This window comes from Stomoxys calcitrans, chromosome 2 (genome assembly GCF_963082655.1).
Source record: "Stomoxys calcitrans chromosome 2, idStoCalc2.1, whole genome shotgun sequence".
NCBI lineage: Eukaryota > Metazoa > Arthropoda > Insecta > Diptera > Muscidae > Stomoxys > Stomoxys calcitrans.
In genome coordinates, this window is record NC_081553.1 from 181,866,395 (window position 1) to 181,890,841 (window position 24,447).

General features: G+C 39.4%; 3 protein-coding genes across 15 annotated transcripts in view; 1 reads left to right on the forward strand and 2 right to left on the reverse strand.

Moving 5' to 3' along the window:
• Nucleotides 1–7,958, reverse strand: part of LOC106093788 (ribosome-releasing factor 2, mitochondrial) — a 139,253-nt gene extending 131,295 nt beyond the window's left edge. For 7 of the 11 annotated variants that reach the window (XR_009397186.1, XM_059363176.1, XM_059363175.1 and 4 more), the window contains exons 1-2: nt 6,623–7,958; nt 6,190–6,437 (exon numbers count right to left, since the gene is read on the reverse strand). Coding sequence is in view for 10 of the 11 variants with exons in the window: in XM_059363176.1 (XP_059219159.1) it covers nt 6,190–6,330 (141 nt within the window). In the remaining variant the exon portion in view is untranslated. The remainder of the gene's footprint in view (nt 1–6,189; nt 6,438–6,622) is intronic. The other 4 variants (XM_059363171.1, XM_059363170.1, XM_059363169.1 and 1 more) reach the window with 4 other exon arrangements.
• A 2,139-nt stretch (nt 7,959–10,097) lies between these two features.
• LOC106092900 (CDGSH iron-sulfur domain-containing protein 2 homolog) lies at nt 10,098–15,844 on the forward strand. 3 transcript variants are annotated; one of them, XM_013259849.2, is made up of 4 exons: nt 10,098–10,198; nt 10,260–10,388; nt 15,128–15,345; nt 15,450–15,844. In XM_013259849.2, exons 2-4 carry the CDS (start codon nt 10,292–10,294, stop codon nt 15,534–15,536), a joined length of 402 nt encoding a protein of 133 aa, XP_013115303.2. In that variant the 5' UTR covers nt 10,098–10,198; nt 10,260–10,291; the 3' UTR covers nt 15,537–15,844. The 3 variants fall into 3 exon arrangements, with proteins under 3 accessions (XP_013115303.2, XP_013115304.2, XP_059219160.1); XM_013259850.2 differs by lacking the exon at nt 10,098–10,198 and having other exon boundaries at nt 10,205–10,388; nt 15,450–15,561; nt 15,631–15,844; XM_059363177.1 differs by lacking the exon at nt 10,098–10,198 and having other exon boundaries at nt 10,205–10,388.
• Nucleotides 15,845–21,587: 5,743 nt separating this feature from the next.
• Nucleotides 21,588–23,538, reverse strand: LOC106092898 (elongation factor 1-gamma). The gene is made up of 3 exons (XM_013259847.2): nt 23,432–23,538; nt 23,142–23,291; nt 21,588–23,000 (listed from the first exon to the last, which is right to left on the reverse strand). Exons 1-3 carry the CDS (start codon nt 23,438–23,440, stop codon nt 21,888–21,890), a joined length of 1,272 nt encoding a protein of 423 aa, XP_013115301.1. The 5' UTR covers nt 23,441–23,538; the 3' UTR covers nt 21,588–21,887.
• Nucleotides 23,539–24,447: the final 909 nt, after the last annotated feature.

Sequence of the window (24,447 nt, forward strand, 5' to 3'; positions counted from 1 at the left end):
AGTAGCATCTTTTTGCCAGTATTATTCTTCGCTTTATCTCAAAACTGTTGTCATTCGTTTCGGTAACGGCGGTGCCGAGGTAGATAAAGTTGCTGACTATCTCAAAGTTGTAGTTCCCAACTTTCTCCATTTTCTTTATCTGCTCGTCTTATCTCCATCTACTGCCAGACCCATTTTCGCTTTGTCATCTCGAGTATCATTGGCGCTAAGTATTTAATTAAGACCCAGTCCCACCTGACTCTTCACTGAGACTCTCACCTAGAAAATTACTGATTGCCCGCGGCCGCATTTGCAGCTACTTCGCATAAAAACGGAGCTTTCCACCATCCGCAATCTGTGGACGCACCCGGTAGTTTTCAGCTAAGCTTCGCGTGGTAACGATGTGCACCACACAAGTCGGAGCTCAAAGTTCCAGCCTGTGGGGTGCTCATAGTTACCCCGTGGAGCTACATCAGTTTGAAAACCGATTTGGACAGTACTTGGCACAGTTGTTGGAAGTCGTAACAAAAAAATTTTAACCAAATCGAATAAAAATTGTGGCTTCCAGAGGCTCAAGATGTCAAATCGAGAGATCGGGTTATAGACTGATTTCAACTGTACTTGGCACGGTTATTGGACTTCGTAACAGAACAGTACATGCAAAATGTCAGCCAAATCGGATGACAAATGCGGCTTCTAGGGTTAAATATGTCAAATTGAGAGATCGTTTTATATGGGAGCTTTATCCAAATCTCAACAGATATGGCCCATTTGCAATCCCCTACGACCTACATCACAAAATTTCAAGTGGCTAGCTTTATGCGTTCGACCGCCATTGTTACTTTGACTGACTTTAAATATCCACACGATCAAGAATATATGAGTATATATTTTATGGGGTCGCAGATCGATATTTCGGACTAGGTTAGTATACCCCCATCCTATGGTGGTGGGTATATAAACGCTTTTTTGAGGATTTCTACAATAAATGAAACAATATTTTATGGAAACATTCCACAATGAATAAACTTAATACCCCCTTTAGGCATAGTAATTGTTGTTTTTATTATTATTTTTGTTGTTGTGGTTGTAGCAGAGTGTTGTACGCTGAGTCGGGCTTTTATCGGGTCAATGCGGTACGGCTGCCATAGGATTCTAGGCATAGTAAAGCTGTGAGTTATGTTGTGAAAAGATCGAAACGTCGATGCAAAGATCAAGTGAAGAGAGAGAGAGAGAGAGAGGGAGAGAGAGACATCTACTAAATCATACCCATTCAAATAGTGCTTATACCTAAACATGTCATGTAAATAAATAAAATCAGCTTTGAATGCTTCAAAAAGAATCTTCTCGCAACGCATAAAGTTTGCATTTACACAGTCAGCCAGAGTTATTATGCATTTTTTTCTGTATTAATGAATGCAAATTACAGACATTTATATTTTTATATTGTTGCTTTTTGTCATATCTCTTTAAATTCTTATCTCAGAGCGACAGAGTTATCCGCTGGTTGTATTTGTATTTCATCTGTATTCCCATTTGTTTTGAATGCTATTAAAAGGGGACACAAAAGAAAAGAAGGTGGAAAACAGCTGAAGAAGTTAAGTATTTTCTGCGATTTTCATATAATTTCCATTAAATTCAAATTAAGTTATGTAAATTAAATTCTTTTTAAGTTGACAAAGTAAAAAACTAGCTAGTAGTGGCATTGTGTACACTTCCCCCACTCATCATTCTCTGTCACACTTTGCCTCACTCTCTCTCTTTCTTAATTGTAATGCAGTTGATTGTATTTTTATTAGTGAGAGCTGAACAAAGTAGAGTTGAATTGACTGTATGAATGAATGGATGACTAAAGTTGTTGGTGGGTTGTCTTGTAATAACAACAAGAATAAATAAAGTCTGTCTTTCAAGTGGACCTACAATATGTTCATGAGTATGTGGTTGCCAATGTATGATTACTGTGTTATCATAATACATAGCGGTTATAGCAGCCTACACCGATGTTGTTGTTGTTGTTATTGCTATTATAGTTTGAGAATGCATTTTGTAAGAGTATTTTAAGAAAAATATTTAGTTTTCTCACGTATTACTTGTCTTGAAGACAGAGTTACCATTTCGGAGAAAATTGAGTTTTTATTTATGAGAGGAATTGTTTCTAACATTTGTTTAAGGGCCAATTTTTTTTTTGATTACAATATTACCTTATTTTGTTGTTGGATTTACTTCCAATTAAACCAATGGATACTTTATATTTTTCATTCGAGTAGAAAAGCAAAACAACAAAAACGGTTTAAAATGTTAAGGCAAAATGTGTAGTGTGCAAAATTAATTGGACATGATCACGATGTGGTGCTCACAGCTATAAACACCACGTGCCGGTAGTGTTCACAACACAGGCTGGAACATTGAAGTCCGATCTGTGTGGTGTTCATTGCTGCCACGAGAAGCTTAGCTACGAGCTACCGGGCGTGTTCACAGGTGGCGGATAGTGGAATGCTCCATACGGAGTAGTTGTAATCGCAGTCGCGTACAATCGGGGGTATCGAGCGAAGAGTCTCAGTGAGAGGTTGGGCGGCACCGGCTCTTGCACAAATACTGAGTGCCTATGATGCTCGATATGACAAGGCGAGTTATTGGCGCCTTTAAAAAACCAATGACCACCGACGATCGGTCCTTTGGGCCGGAACGAGTTTGCTCATATATAAACGATTCGGTTAATGATTTTCTAACAATTATTGAAAAATTAAGCTGCTGCGTAAAAATATTACAAAAATGGGTTGTCTAAGATAATGACTGCAACTAATTGGTTTAAAATTGCATAAAGCATCCATGATAATGGATAATTAAACTTTGGTTTTCTGACTAACACCATTTTTTTATGCGAAATGCAATTTCCGAACAATTTATTAAGGAACTGGGGTTACAATACTTTCTACCAATAAGTGCTGTTCCATTAAATTTAAGCGGAATTGCAAGGGACCTCCTTTTTATAAACGAGTTCAGAGGCACTGCCGCTAAGCAATACCTCTTCGTTCAGAATATTTACAAAGGTGAAGGCCTTGTAAATATTGCCGGCATTAATGAGGTGATTACATTATTTCCAAGGATTCCAAAACAAATGTAATCCGAATAAAAAAAAAACGTTTTAAATAGACAAATTGCATGCTTCTATCCTCTATGAAATTTAAAAAAAAGTACACCAAAAAAATTCTACCTGTGGCAACTCTGTCTGATTGGTACCTATGTTGTTGTTATTTATTTAACTTTTGAATATGCACCACACGTCTTGATGGCACTTCCTTTCAAACAACATTCTTTGTTTTTTAAACTCCCCCCAATGAATGTCTGTTGCTCTTTCAGTCTGCTTTACTTTATTCCCAATAAAAATATTTGAACATAGAGGTTTGTAGTTTGTGATTTGTATCTCTTTTATGGACATTTTATAATTTCCGCATAGTTCATTAGGAATTATAACACAACACGTAGCAACAACTAATCAAAAACAGTATTAAATTATACAAACTAAACAACATTTATGACAACTTCCATGTGCTACAAGTAGTAAATGTAAGCAATGTGTTGCTAATTGTAGGCCAAATATGCACAAAATTTGATGTAAATATTTACTTTAATAATCTAAAGATAAATTATTTTTGAAAATATCAAAGCGTAGGTGTAAAAGAAAACTACATGAAATCGCCATATTAATAACTAGAGACCGTCAATTACATGGCACAAGGTTCTATGCATAGGATTGAATCGATGGCATCCTCATTGGCCATTACACATCTTACATCTTTTCTTTTTTTTATTGTAGAAACATACTCGCATGTATGGGAAAGCTGTCCTTGGGAAGCGAGATACGTGCCAAAATTGACGGAAACCACGGGCCAAGGCTCTGCTCTATTTGCCAGTACTTTATCAATCATTGGTTGATGTCAGTGAGTTGTACCGGTCATTGTAGTCGGATAATTTAACTCTTCCGATTTGTCTCGTGTAGCAATATGAGCAGTAGGAGCACTTAACCCCCGATGAAATCTCTCTTTCTTGCAATTTTGTTACAAAAACTGCGAGAAAAAATGGACGAAATCGTTTAATGAATCGGAGACAAATAATTTTCGCTACGATCCAGGAGACTAAGTTGTCCAAAACCAGCGGCTTGTACATTCGTCAAGGCTACAATAAGCTTGACGAGGATCGCCACCTCCACATAAAAATGTGGATACAACAACAATATGCCTACATGGAATGTTTGGTCCAAACTGCCCAAGTCTGGAACTGAAGAGTTATTACAGGTCCGATATCAGTTGCCTACTATCCGGCTTTATTCTTTGCTACTGGTTCCCATAAATGACGTATGCTGGCAACGAGTTATTGGGATCAGAACACTTCAGCAGAACAAGGTCCTTAAGTCGCTTGTCAGCAGCACTTGGAATGCTGGCAAAGAAACCTTGTTGACTACACTACACTCACGCAGAAGCGGTAGCAGAAACGGTGCTTGCTATAGAGTGGACGCAGCCCTTGCAGATCCGCCGCTACCCATTGTATATGATGAAGTTGGACTTCCCCAATAAACTAGAGTAGTTCTGGGTCAATTGCTTTCTGGAAGATGCAACCGCCTTAATATCTACAGACCTAGGATTAATGCCAGAGTGTTGGATTTGTTTCACAATTGTAACCTGGGGCCACACTACAAACGCCACCTGTTTACCTGCCCCTCCACATGAAAATGTGGTTACAACAACAAGATGACCTCCTCCCTCGGCAAACCAGAGTAGTTTTGGCTCAACTAAGTTCCGGCAGCCGATTCAGTTCCTAGCAAACTTGTATTGCTGCCACCATGATGGAAGCATGTCCACCTGCGGAAAATTTTCGAATGATCTAGTCATAAATCTGCCTGAAACCAGGCAGCACTTGTATCCTTGGAAGGGTAGAATATTTCATTCGCTGAAAAAGTAAAATAACTAGATGTTTTAATTGGCAAGAAAACCATTAGTTTGGACAAACTGAGGCTGTCTCTCACGTGGACCACCTCCAACCAATACCTTCTAGGCCCAAAAGCTTTAAGGTGGATCTACATGATCTAGAGCGTGAGGTTCAGAGCTACAAGAGATAACCTCTAGATGAAGCGGCATATCAAGCGTGTGTAGGCAACATTAATGCAGACGCGGTAGCAGGTGGGGTGAAAAGCTACTGTGTGAATGTGGTCCTTGGAGAACGACCGGCTAACCAGAGTAGTGCTGGCCCTATTACGAACCGGCAGATGCAGCCGCCTCAATACCTACAGAGCATAGATTGAGAGATTAAATCGCGTATATCTTCCACAGGCTGTAAACTGTTGGTAGTGTCGTCAAATTTGGGAAAGTGTCCTCAAACAGGGGAATTTTTCGTGATCGGGCAAAAAATGTTCTCATTTGAGGTATGCGGATTTGATGGCGGAAAATAGTATAAATGGGGATGTGCAACCGGCTGCTGCAGATTGTCTGCGACTGCAGTTGCAGGTACTCCGTATAGAGCATCACTTTGCATTTAGAATTCGTCTGAAGTGGACGCTTCGGGATTCGGTGCATAGTCATCGTTATACTCAGTACAGTTATAACTGTAAATTGTTTTTAATTCTGTAATTTTATTACACTTGTTTTTATATACAATTGGAGGGGACACCAACTTCGGAAGTACAACCTGGCATATAGAGTCGTACTCTGCCATTTCAATTAAAGTCCAAAAAACAAAATAGAGCATTCCACTTTCCGCAACCTGTGGACGCTAAGTAGCTCTCAGCTGAGCTACTAATGACAATGATGAAAACCACTTGGATCGGAACTCAAAGTTCCAGCCTGTGTGGTGCTCATAGTAATCCAGGCCCGGGTCGCGGGACAGCTAAACTTTGCTCATTCACTCAACGTATTTATCATAACAGATCACTGTCTGATTGGAAAACATGCCGATAGAATTACCTTGCACTGGCAAGCAAAGAGCTTATCCTTAATTGTTCTGAGTAATTCAAGTTACGATATTCTAGCCGTGATTTATTTAAACTATTATGTACATGATACAATAAATCATAACCTTTTGGCATTTGAGTACTGAAATATACCTAGATATGTATGTATGTAGATATTTCTTTATCAATTATTTAGCCAAAGGGTAGAATTTACCAAACTTAAAAGGTGAAAATCAAACAAAAAACAACGAAAGCCTCATACTTACCACACCACAATCAGCTGCCGGTGAATTCTCCACAATGTCATAGATAACATGTGGGGGCCCGGTAGTGCCCAACAATGAAAAACCAAAACCGGAATGATCACTACTACGATGTAAAACCACTTTCAACTCTTCGGTTGTCATGTTTCCGTTTGTATTTTTTCGGTCTTCTCTTTTCCTTATATTCTTTCTTAGCTTCTTGAGTTTTATGTCAATATTGTGTTTTTGTAGTTGTTGTTGTTATTATTGCTCTTTATTGGGGAGGTGGTAAAGAGGTGAAATTACTTTATTAGATGGAAAACAAAGACAATAAGGAAGATGATAATAATGACAATGATGATTACGATGGTGGGACGAATTTTGAATTCGTATTTGTTCCAAGTGTTGCAAACTTTTCTTATTTGCCCGTTATCCTTCGCTTTAAATATTCACTCACTTATTTCCAACGCCTTCTTACAACAAGAAGAAAAAACTGATGATAATGACTGATGACGAAATGTTTGTTTGACGGTATGAGTCAAGTCAGTAGTGGTCTAAATTTTCGTCAAAGTGTAGTAAGTATGACAGGACAACTGCAAGTCCTTCTATACGTTTTTTTTTCTTTCTTTCTTTTTTGCTACTGTTGTATGAGTAATTGTGTGGAGCAAAAATGCAGCAGTGAAGTTGGGCTGTTATCGAGCGGGTGGAGAGATGGAGGTGTATGAAAAATTTTACTGTATGTGTGTTTTCTTCTTTTTTCTACGTTGCTTCTTGTAATTTATGCTTAGTTGCATTTGAAATGCTTGACTGGAGTTTGTTGGTTTTTGGGCTTGGTCGCCGCCGCCGCCGTCGTGGTCACAACGATGCCAAACGCCAAGGTAATTTTATTATTTTCCGTAGATTGTATTCGACCAAATACGAGGCTGCACAATCTATATATTTAGTTATGTATACAATTTTGCACAACACTTTGTTTTAACTTTGTTTTTTCTTTAAACCAAATAAGAATTTTGTGAATAATACACTTATTAAAGGGGGGAATAATTTTAAGCCATTTGGTTAATCACTAATAAAAACACAACACAGACCGAAACAACGAAAAACTCGCATTAAACAAAAATGTGTTTTAGTTAAGTTAGCATGAAAATATCTAATATTTCTATATATAAAACACTATATATGTTAAGCCGACACAACAGCGAAGCTGAAACGCACAATATCCACAATAAGAGCAGCAGCGACAACAACAACAACAGCCGCAGAACTGCTCTGGCCAGACATACAACAAGCTCACTCACACACCTCTCTGTCGTCGTCAGCGTCAAGCAGTCGTTCTGCTTTCGTATTGGTGTGTTGTTTCTTCTCTTCTTTTCTTCCAGCGTCACCACTTTTTTCGCAAATGCACTTGTTTTTTTTTATTCGCCCATTTTGGCCGACCGTTTCATTATATTTTACTAAATCGATACACAGCATAACATTTAATCGATGCACAATTGTGGTTTTATATCACACTTTATCTTATTGCCGCATTTATTTTATTAAAATCATTTGAAAAAACACACTGTGTGTGTGCAGTAATAAGGAAGCAGCAGTCAGTAAGGAAAATAAATTCCAGTTTACCGTCGCCACCTCGTTTTTCTTTTCTTTTTTACACATTCACTCAACACTACTATTTGGGCTCGGGCTGGCTGCCTTTTTTTAGGAAGGCATTTTGTATTTTTCACTGATGCCTTTTATTGTGTAGCGAAAGGGTAGCTAGTTTTTTTCATTTTGCTTTCATGTGAACAACTGGATTGGAGTAGGGATCCCAAAGTCAACTTTCAACTAATCGATTAGTCGACTTTCGACAATCGATAAGTCGCCTTTCGACAATCGATAAGTCGACTTTTTGTGTAAAAAGTCGACTTTCAATGAATAAAAAGTCGAAAAAAATCGAAAGTCAAAATGAATTTAGTTTCAAATCGATTTTTGCCACTGACTGCTTCTACTTTTTTAGCTACAATATTAAGGAGATTTTAGAAAAATTCACAGCTGTGTTATCGAGCCTTTGGCATTTAGATTTACTGCAAAATCAAAACAAAAATAAAAAATATTGTACTCATGACCTCACCATATAAGTGCATCCTGAGTAAAACCATAGGCCAAAGATTTCTTATAGATGGATTTTCACTCTCTTAAACAAATGGCAGCAAAAAACAACGATTAGATTAAAAAACAAGAAAGTGTCCACAATCCATTGAAAACTCATTCAATTCTCTCTTCTCTTAATTTTCTTCGCTCATTTCTAATCTTTGTACGTGGTGCCTATTAAAAGAGACGATGGAACATCTATACCTATTGAACATCTCTAGGTAAAACCTGCTCTTTAAATACGGATTTAATGGCTCGGATATCTGTTTTCCCTTTATTAAAGCAGCTGACGAGAGCCTTAAATCCGGATTTAATGAGCAGTGTAACTGAATTTTAATCTCGAAAAGGCCATAAATCCGGATTTATTGACCAATGTAAACGTACTTTTATACGGCACATCATGATGATTAGAGCTTTTTCCAAAAACGGTGCATCGATTCTTTTCCTTTTCTTTAGTTTTATTTAATTTTCCACACTTTTCTTCTCTTTTTATAACTTTATTTTGAACAGAACATATTTTTTAATATATGTCAAGTAATGATTACACATTTCTGTGTAAACGGTAAACGATAGACCCCAATCATCGAAAAATCAAATGATTTGATTTGTCAGCCAAAGCTGATCGCTATTACAATGACCACACATCATGATGTGCCATGTGAATTCCCCATAATGACGTCATTACCTTCTGGCGATGTACCGTACCTGTTTCGTTTTTGTCAATTTGGGTCACCCTGTGTTTTAAGAAAATTTTTTGTTATCGAAAGTTAGCGACGTCGGTAACTACACAGGTAAATCCAGAAATGAAAATTCAACGTAAAGCTACCTCTTGCGAAATTTTCGGTTGCTACCAAGACATTTATATTAACACTGAAAATTAGTTGTGTAGAATACAAGATGGCAACAAACATCGATTTATTATTTACATATGTGTTGTAATTAATCGTTTTTATTTGCAAATTACTTTATCTCATGTTGCATGGATGGATCTATTATTTTCATTCGCAGTTGTTAGAAAAAATTCACCAATGCCTATTATGTTACCCAGGATTCACTGAATAAGGTTAAGCCAAGCGATCAGCCGATATACTTTTTTTTTAATATTTGGCAGTACTTGGCATTGAGGATGTCAACTTGTTCTCTTTTTACATTCATTCTTTGTTTACGTTTTCTCCTATATGATGACATTTTCAATCGTCAGATTTGACATCCTTAATGATGTTTATGGGGCCTATCCACTTTGTGTTTTTGCATGTGACCTAACCTTCTATTAGTGAATCCTGTATGTTACCCAGGATTCACTAATAGAAAGTACAGGGTGGCTGATGAATATTGCTACAATGATGAATATTGCTACATTTTTTTTTCGGTGTATGGAATACATTTTTCTTTTATTCATGTTAAATTAAATTATTAAATTAATTATTAAATTATTATTAATTAAATTAATTAATTAATTAATTAAATTAATTATTAAATTATTATTATTAAATAGAAAAAAAGTTATTACATTTTTTTTTGGTAGCGGCTTTCATCAGCCACCCTGTATATCGGCTGATCGCTTAGCTTAACCTTATTCAGTGAATCCTGTATGTTACCCTGTTATGCAAAGATAATTTCATTTGAGCTGCGTACCTGCAAGCGAAATTTTCGGTAACAGTACCGGTAATGAAAGTTTCATTTAGGATTTTTTATGGTAACGAAAATTTCGCCAGATGTGCATAACTGCGCTTAAACGTGTATCTAAACGCCATGTAAATCATCAAAAGTCAACAAACTGTTTTCATAATCGATTATTCGATTTATTTTAATCGACTTTTTCAAACAAAAAGTCGAGTAATTGATTAATTCTAAACTAGTAAACTTTAGATACCTATCCGGGTACTTGCGGTATTTCAAGTTGGTAAGTGGTGCTCGTTTCAAATAGAAAAGGGCAGAGATAAACAAAAGTTTCTGGATTTCAGCCAACGAGAAGCAAATACACAAATTCAACAAAATGAATAGCCTTTCGGGACTGGTGAAAGATACTCTGCCCAATTACCTATCTAATTTGCCAATTCCTGATAGTTTTACTGGATGGTTCAAGTTGTCGTGTAAGTACAATGCTTCATTTGCTAGCCGCTTGCAGTTTCCAAATGCATTTAACAGGTGCATCATTGCCTTTTACACAACAAGTATTGTTAAATATAAACCTGGGAATCAGGGAATGATCATCTAATTTTTCCAAGTCTACGATGCAGGGTCATAATCGTAGATTTGTGTTTGCCCTAATTTAATTACTTTCCTCTTCAATCCGTGTATTTCTTGTTGTTTTTGTTGAGAGGATTATGCAACATAATTTGCCAACTTTGGAACTGTCTGTGTTGAACTGTTTTTGTCCGTTCTTCTATTCTTTCGTTTGTCAGGTTCGTGCGTGTATACTTCGGCTTTTTTATTGTAAGGTGACTTAGTAGTTTCTTCGCTAATGAGTGAATGTCTCTGTTTCTCACACTTGTATTTATTTTTTGTCTGTCTTTTATTTCTTGCCTACGTTTTGTTATTGACCCCTTTTCTGATGTTTAATTATAACATTTCTATTTCTTGTTTACCCCCCATTCACACTGATAGCGAGTAGCTCGATTAGGAAAACCGGAATTGTTAATTATTCAAATTTGATAATTGCAAAATGTATCAGCACCGTGCTTTGAAATTTAGGGCAAAATGTTCAGATATATGTATTGCCAATTTCGTAATTTTAAGCCACATGGTCCATTTATAAAATTACGATATAACTAAACATTTATATTAAACTACCCTTTCAATTCGAGGAAAGTTTTATTTAATTAGGCCGCATATGTAAGCATGTCCGCATATGACATTGTTCTTCTATTCTTTGCTTTTATTTCCTCAGCGATCGGGTCTATACACCAGAACGACCTTGCTGTCTGAAGGAAGCTTGCCAAAGGATCGCTACCCCACTACAGAAACAACTTTCATTGTAACCTCAATCATGTTGGTGTCATTTTTAAGGCATTTAGTCATGTAAAATTTATATATGAAGATCGGCCCAACCTTCGGCGTCTTAATGTTTAGCTTCTTCGATGACCTCGGACTGCTAATAAAAGGTCTGACTTATCATTTTAACGTTAGATTTCTAACTTCGTGCCAAGGAGCTGAAGACAATTGCAATTGACAAGAGAATACATACGATTATGAGTGGAGTCTTCTTTACGTGCCTGGCCCTTATTCCTCTCTCTTTGTGGACTATTGTTGTTATGTGATCGATTGCAGGAAGCAATGAATGAGTGCAGTTCAGATTGATATTCTGAAACCTGGCACACCATGAATTTCGGGCAATCGTCTATTCTGCTAGGGGCCTGAATGTGGCGTAGCTGAGAGCTTAGGTAGCAACTTGAAAAACATGCCGGTAAAATCTTTCTTAATTGACAACATTGACGTCGCCTTTCCGGATATGGAAACTTAGCCTGGTAGTACCCTAAACATATCTGTCCAGGTTGAATGAGAAAATTGGATAAAAGGCATTATAAAGTTCGTAGGATTTTGAGTTTCATTTGGACCTTGTAAAAGATGTGGAAATTTTTCTGGCAGATGTCTTTGGGGTATTCAAGGCTGTAGAGAGGATTGCCAAACAAGAGTCCTGTTGGACTTACATACAAACGTATGTATATCTTGGATAGTCTAGTGGCGCTGAAGTTTCTGGCTCTGGGCTATGTGATATCGAGACCAAATACATGCATCTCCAGATAATGGAGAATGTTGTCGGTTTGTGGTAGATCCCAACCCATTAGGGTTTGGCGGCAAATGACGCTGCGGATGCGAGTCTAACCAGAAACAGTGTACCCATCGGTGGAACTACGAGGAGAACATCGCTTATCATGGGATTTAGGAAACGTAACTTTTGACTGTTCATAGGGGTTTTGAGTGTTCTTTCAAATTCAGATCGCGCTGTATATAGGAAATTTTGTGAGGATAAGGAGAAATTGGAGATAGTAGAGGATATATAATAGAACTCCCCTGCAATTGCGGAAGGAGGCAAGCGACTATGGAAAAATACCTTGTTTGAAATCTCCTCAGATACGTTGTTCTCTGGGCAAACTAAATTCATGTTGATCACGCACGCTTACAAAAATTTTACTCCGGCATGCTTACTCACGAATAACGGCTCTCTAGAAACTGAACACTCACCAGAAAATCACGACACACAAGCAAATCACGACTCGCGACCCCGGGATAACCATGAGCACAACATATACTGGTATTTGATCGGCGATCTGTGTGATGCTCATCGTTGTTACGCTTAGCTGCGAGCTACCTCCATAAAGAGTAGCTGCAATTGTAGTCGCGAGCGGAGAGACTCAGTGAAACGCCGGGCGGAACCGACTCTTGCTTAAATACTGAGTGCATATGATGTTCGATATGACAAGACGAGCTATTAGCGCCTTTTAATAACCAATGGCCATTATGTTCCCGCGGCAATCGATCCGAAACGAGCTTGCCCACGTACAGGAGCTTGACGGGGATCGCTATCTCCACGTACAGATATGTGTCTACAACATCAACAACGATTCGCGATGACTTACTAGAAACTAATGGGAAAGCGCAAGCAATATCGGTCTATACTGCACGAAATGTTGTATCCGGAAGTGGACACTTCGTATGTGGTCTCTTTGCAGCATATTGGAACAGTGATAATGTGCAAGCTGCAGAGGTTTTTAACATTGTTGTAGTTGTAGCAATATATATCATGAGGTAGCGATCCTCGTCCAGCTAGCCAGCCAGCCAGATACTCCGTATATGAAGCATCCCACTACCCGCAACCTGTGGTTCTCGTGATAACGTTGAACACCACACAAATTGGAGGGCGGATTTCCAACCCATATGGAGCCCGTTGTCATACAGTACCGTGCTTTGTCTCCTATATCACGGCGACCATTACGTGTTTCCGGAAATAATGAGATCCCACGCAGGAATTTCGTTAATCATGCTTGATACCAAAACTGCCTGAATTAAAATCGAGGTTGGATTGCAATCTAGATTACTGGGTGCGTGTTCTTAATTCGAATGACATTCCTAAAAGCCTCAATAATTCAGTGATGGAACGAACTTAACGTAAAAACTTTTTGCTGTGGTTGAAATTCGAACACAGGTGTTCAGCATCATAGAAGGACATAGTAGTCGACTTGCTATATGGCTTTCTACTCCACTCCTGACATTCACGGACTGAAATCAAAGTAGTTACGATTGCTTCACAATGCTTCTCCGTATGGAGCATTCTGCTATCCGTAACCTGTGGACATGGCCGATAGCTCGCAGCAAAGCGTCTCGTAACAGCGATGAACACCACACAGATTGAAGTTAAAACGCAACGGACCTGCAAACATTCATAGCCAAGAGCAAGCCCATTGGTAAACATCTCCCGCTTTCTTGCCGTTTGACTTGTTCTTGCCTCACGTCTGACCTTTATTTGACATGTCGAGATCATTGCACTCTCCCTTCCGATCGTTCGGATTTTTATTCGGTTGCCGATCTTTTTAGAGATTTAGAACACGCCATCGTGCATCTTCTGGTCAGAGGGAATGTCGAAAGGCATATGGTAGGCATAACAACTTGACATTAGAGCCTTTGCATTTTCTTTTTTTGGTTGTTGTAGCCAAATTTGTGTGTGGAGGTAGCGATCCTCTTCGATCCTGTCCAAAGGACAGATCACCGCGGGAACTTTATGGCCGTTGGTTTTTTAAAGGGGTCAATAACTTGCTAACACTCTATATTTAAGCAAGAAGCGGTGCCGCCCGGGGTCCCACTGAGACTCACCCCTCGATATCGTAGTTTGTCCGCGGCAGCAATTGCAGCTATACGAAGCATTCCACTATCCACAACCTGTGGACACGCCCGGTGGCTCTCAGCTGTTCACAGTTAAAAGTCCAAGCAGCCAGTTCAGGGCTTAACTCCCCTACAACTAATGAAGGTAACAATCTTGATGCGACAGAATGTCAAAATTTAATTATACCGGTCTGATTTGATTTCGTCCATTTTCACTTTTCCTTCCTTCTCTTACCGCCCTTGATACCTGAGACGATACTTGAGGTCGAGTGCGAAGCACTGCTGCCAGCGGCGCAGGCTTGGACTGACGGAACCCTAGTATTGCCGTCTGGAAGATCATGTTACCCAGGCACTGAGATCTGTTTTAGACTGCCTAACCATAATACAGGCAGGCATCCGCATCGTTTGGGTGCCAGGCCATAACAGTGTAAGGGGGAATGAAAGGGCAAACGATTTGGCAGTGATGGCCACAGAACTGCCATCGATAACCTTGATTCACCCGAAGGCTTTCGGGTCAACGAAGTCCGATTTAAAGGCGTGAGCGACAAACGCTGTGGAACATCGAAACAGTCGATAGGTCGGCGAAAATCCTATGGGGTGATCCGGATCGTGAAAGGACGAGGCTATTACTGAAAGGAAGTAAGAAGAAGGTCAGTATAGCTTTTGGTGTCATAACGGGACACATAGGACTATGAGCTCACTTATGCAAAATCGATGCAGCAAGTGACAGCATGTGAGGAAGATGATGAGACGTTGAAGCATTTCCTATGTCATTGCTCGGCTTTCGGCTCTAACAGATACCGGCACTTAGGTGGGGACACAATACCAGACATGAACCAGAAGTCTATAGTGGCATGGGCAGATTAATATCTGCACCCTCTTTTCAACCTAACTTAACCTACCGCCCTTGCGAATATTTACTTTCCGTTTCCAAGGGCATAGAAAAGCATAGTGAAACTTAATAATTTTTTGTATATCTTTTTACTAATAAGTTATGATTTATCTCTTTCAGTCAAAGATTGGTTAGCCCTCATTCCACCCACTGCTGTTGTAGCCGGTCTAGGTTATACTGCCTATTTAGCTTATTGCCCAGCTGCTAAAAGTGGTTGTTCCAAGGTGGGACGCTGCAATCAATCGGTTCGTAAACATGAAGCTAAAGTAGTCGATATGATTGATATCGAAAACATTGCAGACAAGGCTGCCTTCTGTCGTTGCTGGAAGACAAAGAATGTAAGATGATAATGACAATGAAAATAAAATATTTTTGTAACAATCATGTGTATAATTTATTATGAACTATCGCTAAGACATTTTTAATTATTCTTTTCTTTCAGTGGCCTTATTGTGATGGTAGCCATGGTGAACACAATAAACAAACTGGCGATAACGTTGGACCTGTTGTGGTTAAGAGAAACTCTTAAATACTGCCGTCCCCTGGAATAATTTGTAATACTTCCTATATTGGCTGTAGTAGTTACACTCGTATCTAATTCTTTCGTTGTCTCATTTTGTTAGTTTTCACATTGGATTGGGTCAAGTGGGCAACTAAACGACACGGTGTCTTGTTATGTTTATTTTTTAATTTGCTCTTTTTAAATTAGAAAGAAATATATATTATTTGCAAATAATTACACATTTGAGAAATCTAATCCTAATTGTTAAAATGAAATCCTACTTATAAATATTGTCTAAGAATTTAATAATTAAATTGTGGCAAATTTTCCGTTCATATTGAGCCGATGTCATTTATTGTTTGCATAATGGTAAATATGTGAAAGCTTTCATAGATCAATGGAGGTCTCTGTGGCGCATAGTTGAGTTATGACACTGAAAGCTTGAGTATGAATTCTGAATCCAAAATTGCCTTACGAATGCTGGGGGTATTTGAGATATTCCGCCATGTAAATTTCTACAAAAAGGTGTCGATAAGTTACACGTCTTTCGGGCTTGGGTTTGAAAAGGAGTTCCCTCCCTTATCAATAAGCTAATGGGTCGATTATGGTTGCCAACCCTAATTCAGTTGCGTTGCCAACAACTAAAATTGTTACAAAAATCATCTTTTTTTTATTGAATTTTGTACTTTTTTTACAAAATTCTTAGTAGTTGAACTATAAAAATCCTGGTATTGAATGAAATTGACAAAATATTTCAACTTTATACTCATTTTTACTTCGTTAGTTTGTCTTCTGGCAATGCAACTGTAGTCGAGTTGCAATCCATAATAGACCCATAAGATTTGAATCGGACAGTACTCAGTGATATGCCAACAATTTTTCCCGCTGTTTCTTAATGTAATGTACGTGGCCGAAATTGCAATTTTGTGATCAATCTAGTTCAGAGTAAAATTGATGTATGTGAGAAAAAAAAGAACAGTTGATAGGATTATCCTAGACCATCTCTTTACGGCCTTTACGAAAGTTCACACTAGAGAGAGTACATTTGCCCTGGGATAACTATGAGCACCACACAGGCTGGAACTTTGAGCTCCGATTTATGTAGTGGTCACATGTAGTTATCAAGTGAATCTCAGTTTAGAGATAACGGGCGCGTCCACGGGTTGGGGATATTGGGATGCTTCGTATACGGAGTAACTGCAACTGCAGTCGCGGACAATCAGCGGTGTCGAGTGAAAATTCTCAGTGTGAGAGAAAGGCGCCTTTAAATAACCAATGGCCATAACGTTCTCGCAGCGATCGGCCCTATGGACCGGAACGAGCTTACTCATCTTTAGGAGTTTGACCAGAATCGCTATCTCCCCATGCAATGTGGCTACAATAACAACAACAACTAGCTGGGCCGGTGCGCTTCGCTACACCCTAAATGATTTTTAAAAATTTTATGTTTTTTTGTATGTTTAAAGCTGGTGTCCAGAGTCATAGGTCCTTCTCAGATCTACGTTAATTTATAAGTTTATCGTATGTGTTGTTCAAATATGCGATCCTCTCTAAACTGTCCGTTAGAAAGTTTTGGGGCGTGCTCCAGACAAATTCCAAACGGATTTGAGAGGTATTTGGAGAACCCCACTTGGTCCCTAATATTCGTACTCTTCTCTTAGAGACATTTCATTTAAGTACCCTATTACTCTGTTCGACTTACATATAAGTTTTGAGAGTTTTTTTGAATCAGAGGTCTACCCAGACATTTTGTCTAAAATTAATATCAGATCCGTACTCCAATTCCAATAAACTTTTATTTGAGCAGCATATTGTCTTGATCGGCCCACATGTTATCTTGGTTCCTCATCGCTTGCTCCCAAAGTTGGAAGCCAAATTTATACTCTATACCCGAATGCCTTTCAAATGGGTCCGATGTTACCTTGATCAGACTAATTTTCCTTTTGGTGGTTTTCAAGGGGGAGTATTTTTGGACAGTGTTGGTCCCCTGAAAATTGGTGCCAAATTTTGATTTCAAATTCGTAGTCTATTCTCAAATAACTTTCATTTGAGTCCCACATTACTCCTAACGGTCTATTTTGCCGTTTGGAAGGCTTTTGATGGAAAGGGTGATGGAAAGGGAGTAGCTGCAACGGTAGTCGCAGAAAATCAGCGCTATCGAGCGGAGAGTCTCAATCAAAGGACGGACTGAGTGCCGTTGGTGCTCGATATGACAAGGCGGGTTTTGACGCCTTTTAATAGCCAATAGAACGAGCTTGCTTACCCATTGGAGCTTGACGAGAATCGCCACATCTACATGAAAATGTGGCTATAACAACAACCATATTTGTCAGAAATTCCATTTCATTTCTATATTAAATTACATGTTTCTACAATTCACTTAGTAGCTGGATGCTCAAAACACTTGAATTGAATAAAACTGAGAAAAATTTCCAAATTTGTACTAATTTTTATTTCATGGCAACGCAACTATAGTTGCGCGACCATTCATAATCGACCCCTTTATTTGAGGCCCATATTGTCTCGATCGGTCTCCACATCCCTCCTATGAGGTTGAACGCCTATGACGCTGAACGCCTGGGTTCGAATCTTGGCGAGAACATCAGAAATTTTCAGCGTTGGTTTTTCCTCCTAATGCTGGCAACATTTGTGAGGTACTATGCCAATTTTTAATATCAAGTTAGTACTCTACTTACGAATACCTTTCATTTGAGTCCCATATAATCCCGATGGGTCTACTTTTATGTTTGGGTTGTGCTTTTGGGGTTTTGTGGGGTCCGTCCCCCTTTCGATATCAAAAATTTGTAAGACCTATTATTCCCTCCAGACCATCCTTTACATTTTGTGAAAATTTCAAAAATAATAAACTAGCTTAGCCGGGCGCGCTCCGCTGGGCTATCTTTCACGCTATAATAGCCCTATATTAGCACGGTCGGTTAGTAAGTCCTGTTTGTGATTGGTACGGTCCCTCAGATATTTCGCCACAAATTCGCACCTTTCACTTGAGCCCAATGCTGTCAGACACTTTGTCCTGCAAGTAGATATCACATTCGCGCTCTACCCTCAAATACCTTTTTTTAGCGCGGGGGTGGTTCCGAAAGTGCAGGTCAATTCCCCGCTCTACTCCCAAAAACCTTTCGTTCGAGCCCCATATTGCCAGTTTGCTGAGTGTTCCTTCCATTCTGGAGGCCTTCAGCAGAACAGACAAATCCCCGTAATCCGATGCAAAATTTCGGCCAAATCGGATAAGAATTTCGCTCTCGAAAGGCTTATATTCGGTTATGGGGACAATTTATCTAATATCATTGAGTGCGATCCGATTAAAATTTAAGCTCACTCATAAGGGGCCTCCTTTTTTATGCCGAGTCCGAACGGCGTACCGCATAGCGACACCACTTGGTAGAGAAGTTTTAACATGGCAGGATACAAATGTAGCCAACATAGGTGAGGGGATAACCACCGCTAAAAAATGTTCTGATGTTCAGGGTGGCATCCTATCCACGGTCCCACATAGGACGTAGAAAAAGGGTGACCAATTGGGGAATTAATGGGTTCTTCCTATTTGTATTGGATCATTTCCAAATCCTATTGCTACAGAAACAGTGTGACCGTACTTCATCCCGTTCTGAAGGGATTTTAATGGGGTCTTTCTCACTTATAGGACCATCCCCACGGTCGTCCTCCTCACTTCTGCTTTAGATAATAGCAATACTCTAGAGTAAAAGTTTTCCCCCAAGGACATGGTGTTATGCGACCACTCCTGCTTCAGATAGTATCAATACTCTACAGTAAAAGTTGACCCCAACGTCAGGGTGTTACGCGACCACGTGTTCATTGTCGAGCCATGGTTTGTAGTCGGAGGTAATGGACTATATTCGAACGGAGCATTGCTGATATTTGGGCGCCTTAGCAAATAATAGGCGGCTTCTCTGTCAAGTTCTTGCCTCAATACATATGCTGCGGCAGACCTCCTTTCCCCTACACTCGTGTTATCGGAATAAAGAAGTCAATAATAATAACCAATACACAAAGACAACAACAATAACACTGTTAATGATCGCTTGAACGGGGGATGACACTGTGCTGGTCAGACCACCAAAGTAGTTTCAGTAAGGACAAATTTCACGGTTCACTCCCTACTCACTGGACCTTGCAATAAGTGAGACTCAGGGATAGAGGTCACACGTGATACAAGACCTTGAGATGCTGAAAAGGGAATACGAATGTTTCGTCCACGATGATGTGTTGGTTGTCTAGCCCTATCGGTATGCTCAATAAATTGGCGGTTGAACAACTTGGGCATCTCTTCGGATCTTTCCCTGCTACGTCGCCCTTTTTCCAGACCACAGTTTGCCAATACCGGTACTTAAGTTACAGTGCTTCAAGTGTTTTAGCCATAAGTTACGTTGAAGTTCATGGACCACACTATAGATTTTCAGATGTAGTTCCCTGATTCTGGTGCCACTAGCAGTGGGTCGACGGGAACCAAATCACTGTTTTTCTGTAAGTTCCGCTGCCTGTTATATTCCACCGGCAGCTACGTTAATGTTTCGGATTTTCCAAGGTGGTTGTTGTTGTTTTTGTAGCCACATTTGCATGTGGAAGTTGCGATCCTCATCAAGCTCCTACAGGTGGGTAAGTTCGCCGCGGGAACTTGATGGCTGGTTGACTGGTTATTTAAAGGCGCCAATAACTCACCTTGTCATAACGAGCATAGCAGGCACTCAGCATTTAAGCAATAGCCAGTGCCGCCAGGTCTCTCACTGAGACTCTCCACTCGATAGAGCTGATTGTCCGTAACTGCAATTAAAGCAGTGTTAGGCACAGGTGCCAGTATGCAAATCTTTTTAAAGCCCATGGGCTTATGTTCTTGTGCACGCACACAAATATGTGCAATAGTGTATGTGTATTTGCCCGCCACTAAATTAGAGTTACTCTGCATGGAGGATTCCACTATCCGCAAACTGTGGACGCGCCCTGTAGCCCCCAGCTTAGCTTCCCATGACAAAGATGAATATCATACATCAGAGCCCAATGTTCCAGCCCGCGTAGTGCTCAGTTATCCCGTGCGGCAGTTCAATGATGCGTTGACTGGTGTACTTTCTTGTTGTAGCCACATTTTCATGTGGAGGTGGCTAATCTGGCCAAGCTTCTGTAAGCGAGCAAGCTCGTTGTTGTTGTTGTTCCAGCAGTGTGTAGTACACTGAGCCGGCAGCCCTTGCCGATGAAAGAATTCATCGAGCCAATCCGGTCCGCACAACCGGCTGCCATGGGATTGCATGCTCGTTCCGATCCAAAGCACCGACCGCCGTATCGAGCATCGTAGGCATTCACTATTATGCACGGGCCGGTGCCGCCCGGCTTCTCACTGAGACTCTCAGCTCGATACCGTTGATTGTTCGCGACTGCTGCTGCAGATACTCCATATGAAGCTTTTCACTACCCCCAACCTGTGGACGCGCCCAGTAGATCGCAGCTAAGCTTCTCTCTCCAAAACCTTTTCTTTACATTTCTATACATTATGCAATAACACATTGTCCATTTGTCTGGAGAAAAAAAATCCATATAGGCTTTCTTCATGATATCCATTTGCTAAGCAATACATTCTGCCTTTTGCCAACAACTTTTGGCATTGTGCCACAAGTCTGGACATCCCTATAAAGGCTAAGAAACACAATCCAAATAATCGATGACTAATAAAATCAGACGATAAGAAAAAGTCAATGAACCGCTTTTGTCATGATATCATCATGTATAAAATCGGAATCTGCATAAAATTGAGTCATAACCACCTAATGTCAACATTTTTGTTATTTTCTTTTAAAATTGAAATTTTATACCTTTGAAACCCGTTGCATGTGTACGCGCTTTTAAACACCCAACATCAACTATTGTAGATCTTCGATTGTTCTTATAGAAAAAGAAAATGCTTTTATTATCGAGCATGCAGAGCACGCAGGATATTCTCTTAAGAGTATCATGAATCAATAAATACTACTGCAAAATCATAAATTCCACTATGTGCATTTAGGATTATTGTTGTTCTAGTTGTTGTTGTTGTGAAAAAAAGAGTATGTATTACAAAAACATTGTTTTTTAATTACATATAAAAAGGCGAGAAAAAATACAATGCAAATACAATAAAAAAAAACGCTTATATCCTTTTGAGTGTGATGGCCATACTTTCATCACTATTGCGAAATGGAGCAACAGGATATTTAAGAGTGAGTGGGAAATACACGAGACACGCTCACGCCTTGTATTTGATAACGTGTAAAAATAATGTTATACATATATATAATTTAGATGTTGTTTGTTGGATTCGTGGCACGTACGGCTTTTTGGGATAGCCGCTAATGCGTTACCACTGCAGACTTTTTATTTGAAGATTTTGCCTTGGTTGAATTTGCGACCACCTTTGTCGGTACCAGTCCAGGAGAAGTATTGTTCGACCAATTTCTTGGTCTCCTCGGACTTGGGATCCAATTTCTTCCAGTCATAGACTTCGTAATCAACTTGCCAGTCGGGGCTCAGGGTGAAGGCGAGCTCTTGGCCGCGCCACACCCAAATACCAGAAATGGTGGAGTTGTTGTCCTCACCGAATAGGCAGACAGAGGCAAAGGCTTGTTTGCGCATCTTATCGATACGTTGGTACATGCCACCAATCAAATTGCAAGACATGAAGGTCTTGGTGAGTTCCTCGTTGTATTTGTATTCACCAAACCAAATGGAGTAATGTTCTGGATCGAACTTTTCCCAGAAGTAAGGAATGGAAACCTTCTCATCCTCGTTGGAGTAGACACGTTTGAAATCGTCAAAATTAAAGGTACCCTTGGGCAAAGCATCGAAGGGATCCTTGGATTTGGGCTCAGCAGCAAGAGCTAATTCGGCTGCATCTAGCTCTTCCTTGGGTTCTTCCTTCTTGGCGGCGGGCTTTTTCTCTTCCTTAGGTTTTTGTTGTTGCTGTTGGGGCTTGCCACTAGTCTTAGCTTGGAATTCGGCATACTTCTTGGGATCGAAGACCAAAGCCTTATCGCAGATGCTGTAGTTGCCGACCACGGCTTTAACTTGTTTCTGATTCAGGATAGTGTTGAACCAACGGTTGACATTGGCGAAAGGCTTGCGTGCCGCAGCATCCAAAACGTATTGATAGACATGTAACAAACTGCAGAATACAACGACATCGGCCAAAGTGATGCGTTCGCCAACCAAGTATGTGGATTCCAAGAATTTGTTATTCAACAACTTCAATACGGCCTCAACATCTTGTTTGGCAGTGCTGCCCTTTTGTTGGGGCATAATACCCAACAAGGGGAAAACCAAGGCACAGGAAGCAGGGACGATTTCATTATCGGCGAATGACAACCACTGTTGGACCTGAGCTTGAGCGAAAGGGCATTTACCTCCACGCAATTGTTCACTGGCCAAAAAGTAGGCAATGGCATTGGATTCACTAAGGAATTTGCCGTTCGATGTCTCGAAAGCAGGAACCTAGCATAGAAGAGAGCAAGAAAATCAATGTTAACAAACCATAACCTCACTTTCGGCATTTCGCCGACGACAATGATGATGATGACGTTTGCAACACCACACCACAGACGACAACGAAAGTTACTCCATTTATACACCTACCTTACCACTTGGGAACTTCTTCAAGAATTCAGCTGACTTATTTGTTTCGCCGAAAACAAAATTCTCTGCAACTTTAACTTGAGCTCCCGAATATTGGGCAGCTATCAATGCCTTGTAGGCACGGAAGTTTTCTGGGTACGTGTATAGAGTCTATTAAAGAGAAATTTAAGAAAACATTACTATTTTTAACTGGCGTAGAAGGCTGGCCAGCATTTTAGTTAGCTTTTGCTGGGCATAATTGTTCGATGTTTTAGATTTTTACAAATTTTTGTAGATAAAATTTTACTTACTCCTGCCATCGTTGATTTTGCCGGAGAGAAGAAAGTTTGACAATCGCAAAATTTGCGTGACGAAGTGACAATTTAAACGTCAAAATTCAAAACAACAAATATTTTACAGAGTTGTATACCGAATGAAATTGAGGTATACACACATGCAGATTAATTGCTAAAAATTCAAAAACCCTACTCTGTAAATGTGAACTGTACTGCAATTTAATAAATAAACGAAAATCGTTTAATTAACCAAAATACATGGCGAAACAATTGAAGGTGGTCTCATTTGTACAACAACCACAAATCATATGGTGCAATCCGCCATCTTGCCAACAAGCTGATCGAAGTTTTGCCATACACGCAAAGAAATTTGTGTGCGTGGGTATATACAGGGTGGCTGATGAAAGCCGCTACCAAAAAAAAATGTAATAACTTTTTTTCTATTTAATAATAATAATTTAATAATTAATTTAATTAATTAATTAATTAATTTAATTAATAATAATTTAATAATTAATTTAATAATTTAATTTAACATGAATAAAAGAAAAATGTATTCCATACACCGAAAAAAAAATGTAGCAATATTCATCATTGTAGCAATATTCATCAGCCACCCTGTACATGATCAGAGAATTTGGGAGAAAGAAGGTAACACCTGGCCCACTGTTAACGGCTATTTGCGTGAGACCACCTTTTTAAATCCGCCTTGACGAAAATCGTTTATTTAAATTTGTCGACAAAAAATTGTTTGCATTAAAGACTCTATTACACGGCATGTATTTGTCTTAGAATATGTCAAATTTACCACATGTTGAGTTGTACATGTCGTTTGATACAAACGAAACTAACATATGAAAATCACTTTTTAAAATAGCACATGTACATTTTTTTGATTAGAGCGTTTTTGTTGTCTGTCGAATGAAAGTAACCTCAAATCAAATTGTTTTTACAAATTTATGATTTGTTAAAGTTGTGATAAACACAACTTTAACAATTTGTACGCGTAAAAAATCAGTTTTTGCTCAAAT